The sequence below is a fragment of the Triticum aestivum genome, chromosome 2A (genome assembly GCF_018294505.1).
Source record: "Triticum aestivum cultivar Chinese Spring chromosome 2A, IWGSC CS RefSeq v2.1, whole genome shotgun sequence".
Taxonomy (NCBI): domain Eukaryota; kingdom Viridiplantae; phylum Streptophyta; class Magnoliopsida; order Poales; family Poaceae; genus Triticum; species Triticum aestivum.
This window is the reverse complement of record NC_057797.1, coordinates 212,610,809-212,621,641: the sequence shown is the minus strand read 5'-3', so window position 1 is coordinate 212,621,641 and position 10,833 is coordinate 212,610,809. Positions and strand designations below refer to the sequence as shown.

At 52.0% G+C, this 10,833-nt stretch overlaps 1 protein-coding gene across 1 annotated transcript; it reads right to left on the bottom strand.

Annotated features, from left to right (window-relative positions):
* Window positions 1-7,819: 7,819 nt before the first annotated feature.
* LOC123188410 (glucose-6-phosphate/phosphate translocator 2, chloroplastic) lies at window positions 7,820-10,126 on the bottom strand. The gene is made up of 5 exons (XM_044600503.1): window positions 9,533-10,126; window positions 9,180-9,405; window positions 8,661-8,883; window positions 8,186-8,399; window positions 7,820-8,082 (listed from the first exon to the last, which is right to left on the bottom strand). Exons 1-5 carry the CDS (start codon window positions 10,010-10,012, stop codon window positions 8,071-8,073), a joined length of 1,155 nt encoding a protein of 384 aa, XP_044456438.1. The 5' UTR covers window positions 10,013-10,126; the 3' UTR covers window positions 7,820-8,070.
* Between the last annotated feature and the right edge of the window lie 707 nt (window positions 10,127-10,833).

Below are 10,833 nucleotides of genomic sequence, written 5' to 3'. Positions count from 1 at the left end.
ATCACAATCGCGTGGCCGCAAACTGCACCTCATTTGGAGCTTCCTAGCTCCTCCTACCTCTATAAATAGCCCCTCCTCCGAAATCCCGGATCTCCTTCCACCCTAATCCTAATTTTTTCGCTCGCGCCGCCGCCCGCAACCACTGAGTAGCCGCCACCTGTCGCCACCGAGTTGCCCGCCGCCGCGGCCCACGGAGGCCCGCAACCGGCCCCCGCGAGCCCATCCGCAAGCGCCGCCTGAGCCGCCCTCGTCCTCCCATCGCCGCCCGACGACGCCGCTTCGCCGCCTCGCCGCCCCATCGCCGGCGGCCGCTGCCACCTCGCCGCGCCGGTGACTGCCCGGAGCTTGCCTCCTATCCGCCCGACGCCGGCAGGCTCCTCCGCCCGGCCCCCTCTCCTACTCCGGCGCCCGGCCCCGGCGACCTCCTCCTCGACCTCGACTCCGGCCACCGCGGCCATTAGCTCCGGCGAACAGAGCATCTCCGGCGAACTCGAGCTACTACAGTACCCGACGAACCCTAGATCTCAAATCCAAAATTCTCGAGGTTGACTTTTTCCCGTCTCTAGTTTTTTTTTCATTCTTCCACATGTCATAACTTCATCACCGTGGCTCCGATTCGTACATGTAGCATATCAAAATGTTCGCCTCGATGAGTACTCCATTTCATCTCATTGCATCATTTTCATTTGAGCTCATCTTGATGCCCGAAATGCTATTGGAAGAGGGCTATGTGATGTTAGTTTCAGATATGTTATCAGCATTTGCACTTTTGTCATTTTTGCCATGATTAATGTGTGCATGCTATGGTCCTGAGCTCTACATATGTTTTGAAGTATGCCATGCCATCTTTACAGGGGTGTATGCCATGTATTTTTGTGATCTATGTGGTGACTAGCACAAGCATGCAAAGTAGCTTACCTAATGTTGCTGATTTCATGGACTTAGAAATATTCCAAGTCATTGCCCTGCTGTAATTTTTATGCCATATGTTCATGTTGATACCTAGTGATCCGTGCCTATTTTGAGCATGATCAGTAAGGATATTTTGTAGATATTGTGGTACTCTATCGATCCATGTCTTCGTTTGCATTTATGGATCACCCTAGCTTGAGTCAATCGAGCTCTACTTTTGCTATAAAATGTTCCTGGCAGATTGTTAACATGTTTAGCAATGTTGCCGAGCTTGTTGTAGTTGATCCGTGCATGATATGATGTTGTTCTTACCATGTCTAGCTTCTATGCCATGTATAATTGCTAGGTGTATGCTAAGATTATCATGCAATGCCTCATAGTGAGTACATCGAGCTCGTAAACATGCCTACTTGTTATCTGTTTTGCCATGTTCCAGTTTTTCACCAAGTCTGAATCTATTAACGATAATTGCTATGTTCACGTGGTTGCAATTGTATTTTCTGATCCCTTTTGGCTTACGGTTAGTAAGGGACTTTTGTTGTATGCTTTGAGTAGCTTCATGTCATGCCTTGCTTTGCCATGATATGTTCCTGTAGCATGTAGTTTTCATGCTCTAAACATTGCTTCTTGATGTTAAATTCCTGACATGCTGTTAATTTCACAAAGTCTGAAACCTATAATCTTTTGCACTTTTGCCATGCTTGTTTGAACCTGTTAATGAGTGAATTAGCCGTAGCTCAATGTTCATCTTTTGTCAAGCATCATGAGTGGATACCTGCCATGAATTTTGTTGCCATGTTGGAGTGCTGTAGCATGTTGTTCTTGATGCATTTAGATGGTCTCGTGCTGTTAATCGCAAACCGGTGTCATATTTGTTTTGCTTGTCATTTCCAAACCGTGCATCCGATTCCAGTGATCTTTATATTGATTTCAACCGAAATCAACTACTCTTTCTAGGGGCACTCTTGGTTTTCCAAGTTAAGGCCAGGTTCAATCATTTCTTTTCCAAATCATGCATATGCATCGCATATCGCATTCCGCATATCATACCATGTTTGCATCATGTTGTTTGAGCTTTGCACGTGGTTGATTGTGTTCCCTTTTTCTTATTGTCTTGATTTGGGTAGAGCCGGGAGACGAGTACGTGATCGAGGAGCCCGTTGAGTACGCTTACGAGGATCAAGCCAACTCTGAGAACTTTGCAGATAAGATGACCATACCCTCGAAATCACTTCTATCTTTGCTTGCTAGATGCTCGCTCTTTTGCTATGCCTATGCTACGATACCTACCACTTGATTTTCATGCCTCCCATATTGCCATGTCAAACCTCTAACCCACCTTGTCCTAGCAAACTGTTGTTTGGCCATGTTACCACTTTGTGCAGCCCCTCTTATAGCGTTGCTAGTTGCAGGTGAAGATTGGAGTTTGTTCCTTGTTGGAACATGTTTATTGTTGGGATATCACCATATTATCTTGTTTATCTTAATGCACCTATATACTTGGTAAAGGGTGGAAGGCTCGGCCTTATGCCTAGTGTTTTGTTCCACTCTTGCCGCCCTAGTTTCCGTCATATCGATGTTATGTTCCCGGATTTTGCGCTCCTTACATGGTTGGGTTATAATGGGAACCCCTTGACAGTTCTCCTTGAATAAAACTCCTCCATCATGGCCCAACATTGTTTTTACCATTCGCCAGCTAGCCTTTTCTTTTCCCTTGGGTTTCCGGAGCCCAAGGGTCATCTTTATTAAACCCCCGGGCCAGTGCTCCTCTGAGTGTTGGTCCAACCTAGAGCACCGCGCGGGGCTGTCCCTTGGCAACTTGGGTTACGTTGGCTTCCGTACGCTTAGCTTATTCGGTGTGCCCTAAGAACGAGATATGTGCAGCTCCTATCGGGATTTGTCGGCACAGCAGGTGGTCTTGCTGGACTTGTTTTACCATTGTCGAGATGTCTTGTAACCGAGATGCCGAGTCTGATCGGATTGTCTTGTGAGAAGGAATATCCTTCGTTGACCGTGAGAGCTTGTGATGGGCTAAGTTGGGACTCCCCTGCAGGGATTTGATCTTTCGAAAGTCGTGCCCGCGGTTATGGGCAGATGGGAATTTGTTAATGTCCGGTTGTAGAAGACCTGAAACTAACTTAATTAAAATACATCAACCGCGTATGTAACCGTGATGGTCTCTTCTCGGCGGGGTCCGGGAAGTGAACACGGTGTTGGAGTTATGTTTGACGTAGGTTGTTCTAGGATCACTTCTTGATCATAGATGTTCGACCGTGCCTTTGCCTTCTCTTCTCGCTCTCATTTGCGTATGTTAGCCACCAAATATGCTAGTCGCTTGCTGCAGCTCCACATCATATGTGTACCCTTCCTATAAGCTTAAATAGTCTTGATCGCGAGGGTGTGAGATTGCTGAGTCCCCGTGACTCACAGATTACTTCCAAAACCAGATGCAGGGACCGATGATACCGCTCTAGGTGATTCGACTGAGCTCAAGTGGGAGTTCGATGAAGACTCAGGACGATACTATGTGTCTTTCCCAGATGATTAGTAGTGGTGTCTGGTTGGGGCGATTGGGGACTATGTTGCATTTGGGGTTTATCTTCATTTTGGTTCCGTAGTCGGACCTTGAGTGTATTTGGATGAATGTAATGATATTTATGCTATTTGTGTGACGTGGCGAGTGTAAGCCAACTATGTATCCTTTTCTCTTATTGTATTACATGGGTTGTTGTGAAGATTACCTCACTTGCGACATTGCTTTCAATGCGGTTATGCCTCTAAGTCATGCTTCGACACGTGGGAGATATAGCCGCATCGAGGGCGTTACACATACCAGTAGTGATCTCAATATCACGAAGCTTGGCCGCCCGCTTGGCGCACCTCAGCTGCATGTCATCAACATCAGGCTGGTCCTGGAGACGGCAGCTCAACCGTCGCCCCTCAGAAACAGGATCCGGAATGCCTCCCAAAGCGATGACCTCCTCCCGAGTAGCCCTGGTTGGAGTAAGGCCTCGAGCTCCACCCCCAGCGCACGGCCAGGCTGCAACATCCGGAGAGGCAGCAAGATCCGCCGCAAGCACCGGCAGGGATCCCAACATCCTCGGCGAGCTCGGGGGAAGAGAGTGCTGGGCCACCTGCCCATACTCCCCTCCTGATGCGGCCAACACAGTCGACATCCCGCCCATAAGCAAGCACGGGGCCACCTGCCCCCGCACCCCACCTGACCCTGCCCTCAGGCAGGAAGGCGATGCGACCACCTTGGTCGGCATAGGCTGGAGTCGACCTTGCAGCTCGGTAGGTGACGGCCGGATCCTGCGTCCCAAGGACGCCACAGGCGCGGCCTCCCCGACCACCGCAGGAGAGGACGGAGCCGAGGCCACCTGCCTGGGTCTCCCGTCCAAACTGGTCATGTCGCCGGTCGGCAACACAGACACCTCTGTCGCAGTCCTCATCTGCGGCGAACTATCAGAAGGAGAGAGAGAATGAGGGGCCACCTGCCCATGATCCTCCCCCTCGACCGCAGTCATCTGATTAACCGACACCTCCAGGCACCCATCGATATAGCCAACAGCCGCTGCGAAATCTAGAGGAGGGAGCATGCATTCTAGCACGTGGTCAGACTCCACTCGATCACTCCACAACCTAGGAGTAGCAGAAGTTGGCTCAAACGAATCGAATCTCAGAGTGCTCATTGGCACTGTAACTAAAGAAGCAGCCCCAGTCCCGGGCGTCTGTGAAGCGGGACCCGGGCTATTGGACGACTCACGCCCAACCGCCTCCCCTCGCGCATCCGTATTACCCGATCCATCATCCTTATCATGCATATCCACATCTGTCCCTGTCAGAGCCTCATCGAAGAGATCTGTATCCTCAAACTCAATCTTAAGGTTAAATACCTGGCCCCTATAAGTCCACTTAACCACGTCAGGCACAAACTTAATGTCTAGGACACTCACCAACAATCGGGCCACCCCATGATCTCGGGTGAAGGTCATGTCCACCCTCTCAGTTTTCTCGACCAACATCCCCAAGCTAGCAACAATCCGAGCATCCTAGAGCGGTTTTGATGGAGCCCCTGAGAATCGCAACCAGACCTAAGTGAGAGGCTTGCCTTGTGGCTCAACCTTCTTCCACTCATGGAACTCGAGGAGACACTCTGTGCCAGGTACTCTACACAGCCCAAAACTCAGAAGACGCTCTGAATCCTCTGTTGTAGGAAATTCAACCTTATACGTATTGGCCTCGAGAAGAATAAGCTCCCACTGAAAATTACCTGGAGCTAACTCACCGAGCATGTGCATAATCTGTGCCTCAGACATATCACCTTTCGTGACTTTGACAACCTGCGTGGCCGTGCTCTGGGGTTCCTCAGGGATCTCCCTCGCACCAGGAGACTCAAAAAACATCAGCTCAACACAATAAACTCCATAAATGGTGATGCTCGGCATCTGATCACGCAGAATTGGGCACACCCCTGTGTCATGCGCAGGCTTAGGGCAGGTATCACAAAGCTCAGTCACACATTCAGCTATAAAGTGGCCCCTCTCACCACAACGATAGCACAACATCTTCTCCTTTTTACGAGCCCACTTGGAGGCTCTATCCGCATCTGTCTTGTCGGAGGCACCGACAGCATCCAACACCAAGGGCTCAGTCTCGGGCACCTCAGCATTGGTCAACGCCGTCACCACCTCTATAGCCTGACCAGACAAATCCGGCTTCTGACCGGAAGCAACCACCTCCGAGGATGTCGTCGGCTCCACCACAACAGGCGGAGGAGGTTGGCGGTAGTGGTTCCTACCACCGTGACCACCACGATGACCTCGGTAGCCACCTCACTGTCGGTAATATGGGCCAGATGCCCCCTCAACAAAACCACCCGAGGGGCCGTAGAACGGTCTTTCAGTGGAACCATCACTCTGCCATGCATATCCGTGCCCGCCGCCCGCCGACGATGAGCCACGATGATGGCCATCCCCATAGGCATTATAACCATCATCACCTCATTGTCCCCGAGGTTATCCAATACCGCCGCGGTTAACCGGTACACGAGCAACATCTGCACCTCCATTGCCCACATGCACAGGTTGAGGCGGTACTTGAGTCTGCACCGGCACGGCACGTTGTTGAGGTGGCTTAGCAACGTAGTGGGGCGGCGGCGCCGCCCGCGGCTGCTACCCAGGCGCCGGTGCCTGCTTGCGAGGAGCAATCACGGCAGCACCGGGCTGCGGCGGCCTAAGCCCCTAAGCGTTGCCGCGCCCCGCAACAGCAAATGTGAGTGCCTGTGCAGCCGGCCCAGGCGCCGGCGGCCTAGGACCGGAGCCTCCTTGATGACCCGCAGACCCAACAGCCTGCGCCGTCCCAGCGGCCATCTTGGGCTTCTGACCCGGCGCAGCACCACCACCTCGCCCTGCCAGCGCATTCTCGGTAACAATCGGAGTTTTCTGACCAGTCATAGCAGCAGCACCCCGACCAGCCATTGCCGCAAGGGGAGGGATGCGAGCTGCACGCCCTGGACCGCACAGCGCCGTCTAACCCTAGGAGGCGGCGAGGAGTAGTCCTGCGATCGACGCACGATCGGGATCATGCACGGGCCAGAGCACCGCACCGATGTGGAGTCCATGATAGCCTGGGCCTCATACCCAGCTATACCCGACCCACTCTGATTCGGCCAAAGCTGGGCTGCACTCCTCTCCACAAACCGGGCCCAATTCGCCTCAGCCGCATCGGGCCCAACAGCGCCGAGCAGGGAATTCAAACGCTGGATCCGCGCGTGGCGGATCTCAGCCTGCCGGCTGGTCGCCGGCGCCGACGCCGGCCGTTTCTTTTTCTTTCTCTTGACCATCTTCGAAGCACCCGCTTCAAAATAATCGGACAGGGAAAGTTTGGGAAGACATACATTGGGTAGAAGACCATGCCAGGCCGGATCCCCGATGCCGCCGTGCGACAATGGACGAGGCGGCGAACTATCTCGACGCTGTCCTCCTCCTTCAGTCCCAGCCTCGCCGGATCGTCGCGAGGGATCACCAGGTCAACAAGCAACGCCACCTCGTTCTCAGAGTATCCAACCCGGAACGCCTCGCAGATTGCGTCCGACGGCGTCGGCGAACCCACCGGTGGTGGTTCCTCGCCGTCCGAGTCACCGCCCTCGTCCTCCGAGTCACCGGCGTCGTCTACCAGCGCCCAAAACCGACCCTTACCTGCCGTTCCCCGACGGTTGAGGCCGCCCGTGGAGTCGCCATCCACTCCTCTTAAAATGGGAGAGATTTTCACTTCGCGGCATAAAAAAAAAGGGAATAGTTTCTACATTATCCTCGCACATAATTCCCATCTTAATACAACTTCCTGCTTTAAATTAAACCCCCATTCCTCTTTCGAAATATCGCCAACCGTGCTGTCACGGGATGAATCCAGCTAATTGCTTGTAGTGGACTCCCCTAGAAAGCCATTTCATGGATCGATATGAGGTTTCCAACTCTTGGCATCGTAGATTACGCCTAGAAAGGTGTTCCATCGATATGAGGAGGTTTCCTACTCCCAAAAGGCACCGAAAGAAACGTCAGGATCGAAGACCAAACCCATCGCCCCTTTGAGCACTCTAAAAGGTGACGTTGAACCAAAGAATATATGCGACGGGGGGCATATGCCGCGCCCGAACGCCGGGTATTCAGCAAAACGAGCCGGGGACCCAGCACAAGCCCCCAAACAAACAAGAGAGAGGGGGGCAAGGCAACAAGCAAGGGGAAGGAGGAGCTACGCTCCAACGTGGCACCCATCGCAGAGATCTCGGCTTCGCAAATTGCGCGACGCCGCCATGCCCATGTATCCATCGCCAGCAAGCAAACAATCTGGGCCGATGCATTCTCAACCACGCGACTTGTTTTGGACCACGTACGTATGCTGGAGATCGGGGGCAAAAATTCCTGGCAACTTTATTTGGATGGATTCTTTCACCTCTCTACATCATCACCACCATGGTCACGGAACAACAAACGAAGAATTCAGAGACATCCGAGCAACTAAACCTAGAAAAAACTGAAGAAGAAGGTTCCTAATATATATTACAAGGGGGTCCTTAATTAGATATGCTCAACAACATATAACGTCCGAACGACGGGCCGACTCTCGTCGGGAGAGACATCGTTTCGATGGTTTCCATTACTGCTTTGCCTGCAACACGAGGTCAACAAAAGTTTCAGTGTTAAAATTCTGGTTTGCTTGCTTCCTTCATTACGTACGTGGTGAGGTAAGCGAGACGTGTGCGATGGATCACCTGGGAGTAGATGAAGGTTCCGAGGATGGCGATGGCCGCCCCGAGCGCGTTGACGGGCTGCACCGGCGTGCGGAAGATGATGATGGACGCGACGATGACCGAGATGCGCTTCATGGTGTTGCCCACGCTGAATGTCAGCGGCGAGATCTCGTCCAGCGACATGTACGACACCTGGTTGTACAGGTGGTAGAACACGCTCTGCGCCGCCACCCACCTACATACCAACACACAGAGGAATCCATTCACACAAATTAACCAACTGAATTATCACACAGACTGTCGAAATCTTGGCCTTTTGTGAATGAACTTGTGCCAATTCTGAAGTGTGAATGCTATGCTGCTATATGCATGTATGCTATATAGTTCGTCTCCAAAGTTCATTAAGCATTTAGAATTGCTAAGCATCAACACAACTGAAATGGTGGCTATGAACTTATGACAGCGAACTGGCAAGCAGTCACGTGATGGAGCTTACCAGACGAAGTTGGGACCGATCTCAGCGACTGCATTCTGCCAGCCTGCAGCCCACACCTTGGGGCCCTCCATGGCGAAGGCGAAAGGGAGGAGGATCACCAGGGACAGCATGGAGAGGCAGGCATAGTAGTTCATCCCGCTCACCGACTTGCCCTTCATCCCCTTCTTGGAGAATATGTTCCGGAACACGAACGCCAGGTTCGAGATCATCGCCCCCAGGAATCCTACAGTTGATTGAGCATATGTGCAATCAGAATTAAACCCCATACATTCAACGAAGTCGTACCCAAAAGTACAACGTTGTCCAATTTCGACATCAAAGACAAAGCTGTTGGTACAGTATACGTGCTAAATTATAGACCTCAGGACTTGTGGACAGTTCAGGTTCTTCGTAAATGGAGTACATACTACTGAAAAATATCTGTTGTGTACTGGCAAAAGTGACGATATTTCTTATCTAGTGGTGTCTGCTGGAGGTAATTTCAAGGTTCAACAAAATGGGAGTTTGCAGATTGCTCACCAATCATGTTGAAATTGAGCTCGGTGACGGCCGCGAGAGCGCATCCACCAATGATCGGGAGGAGGGAGAAGTAGACCGGCAACGGGAAGTGCTCGCCGAGGAAGAACCTCGAGACGAGGACGCTGAACGCCGGCTCCGCGCTCTTGATGATGTGCGTGAAGGACACGGCCACCTTCGCCATGCTCACCGTCGCCGCCACGTGCCCGATCGTGTGCGCAATCGCCACCTGCCCGGACACAAAAATAAAGAAATCCCAACACACACACGCATCAGCACATCGAGAACACGTACGCGCCGGCGAGATTGGCAAGAACAGGGCTCCCCAAGAGGCCACGCGTGCGCAGGACGCTCACCGGAGAGAGAGCCTTCCAGAAATCGAGGTCCGTCTGGGGCGCCTCGGCGATCCTGGTGGCCCAGGACACGAGCATGATGGCGGAGCCGGCGGCCAGGGACAGGGTCGACGTGAGCCACGGGTACGGGAACGCATTCAGCACCTTCTTGTTGTATATGTTGAAGATCACGTTCAGCGCCCACCACGTGGCGAAGTAGACCCCGATCTTGGCGCTCTTCGCGGCCTCCGGCGCGGCCGCCGTCTCCACCGGCCGCGAGCCATCCGCGGTGGCTGCAGGGGGCGCCGTTGACGCGGCACGGCCGTTGCGGGCCGCCGCCAGGAACGGCTCCTGGCGGTACAGAGGCCGCGCGGAGAGGGAGAGGGGACGCGGGACGGCGTTGGGGAGGGGAGGGAGGTGGACAGGCTTGAAGGCCAACTTGGTGGTGGTACTGCCACCGGCGGACGCCGGGGAGAACTTGACGGAGGCGGCGGCGGCCAGCATTTTGGCGGAGGGAGGCGCGGTTAGTGATTTCTTGGGGTTTGTCTGTGTGCTGCGGTGGTATGCGGATGCGCCTGGTGCGGGTCTGTGCCTCTGGTGTGTGATGGTGAAGGGGGAGATGGGGGAGGAAGAAGGTATTTATGGGGAATGCGCGAAGGAGAAGCGAGGCGGTTTGGGCAGTTCATCCTGGGATCTTTTCACCACTGGTTTCACCATTGGTTCATGCAAAGATGTTTTCCGCTAATTTATTCCTTTTTTCTTGGGCTATGGTCTTGGAATATCTTGTGCATATTCTTGTTTTATGCTCTTTTAGTTTTGACCTTTAAAGATGATTTACAATTTCTCTTTTATCAATAAAGAGGTTTACAACGTTTGGATTATGGATAATCCATATGTTGGTTTTGTTAAGTTGTGGTTATATAATGGTAACCATCTGAGTATATACCCCCACTGTCTCGAAATGAAAGACATTTTTGTAAAAAAATAGTCTTACATTTTGTTTGAGGCAGAGAGAGTACTTGCTAGAGGGCATTCCTCTTGCAAATTGAATTTCAATACACAATTACATCTCATGTTCATAACTGTCGACACGCCTATTCGTGTGTCAAATTTTTGAATTAAATCGACATGTAAATTTCATGATCCTTTGATACCTTGGACAATTACTCGCTTGGAATTGTTAGTATGGACTTCCACTATAAAGTACTCCATTTGTTTCTAAATATAAGACAGTTAAATGGGAAGAGAGATAGTATTATCGCACATGAATTACTCCGTACTTTCACATAGTAGAATAGTACAACACTTGGACGTTAGCCGGTCAA

Coding starts and splice junctions, on each gene's coding strand:
- LOC123188410 (XM_044600503.1), bottom strand. CDS start 10,012: ATGCTGGCCGCCGCCGCCTCCGTCAAGTTCTCCCCGGCGTCCGCCGGT. Junction 8,884..9,179: donor GCTCAATTTCAACATGATTG/GTGAGCAATCTG, acceptor AATCAACTGTAG/GATTCCTGGGGGCGATGATC. Junction 8,400..8,660: donor ATCGGTCCCAACTTCGTCTG/GTAAGCTCCATC, acceptor GTTGGTATGTAG/GTGGGTGGCGGCGCAGAGCG.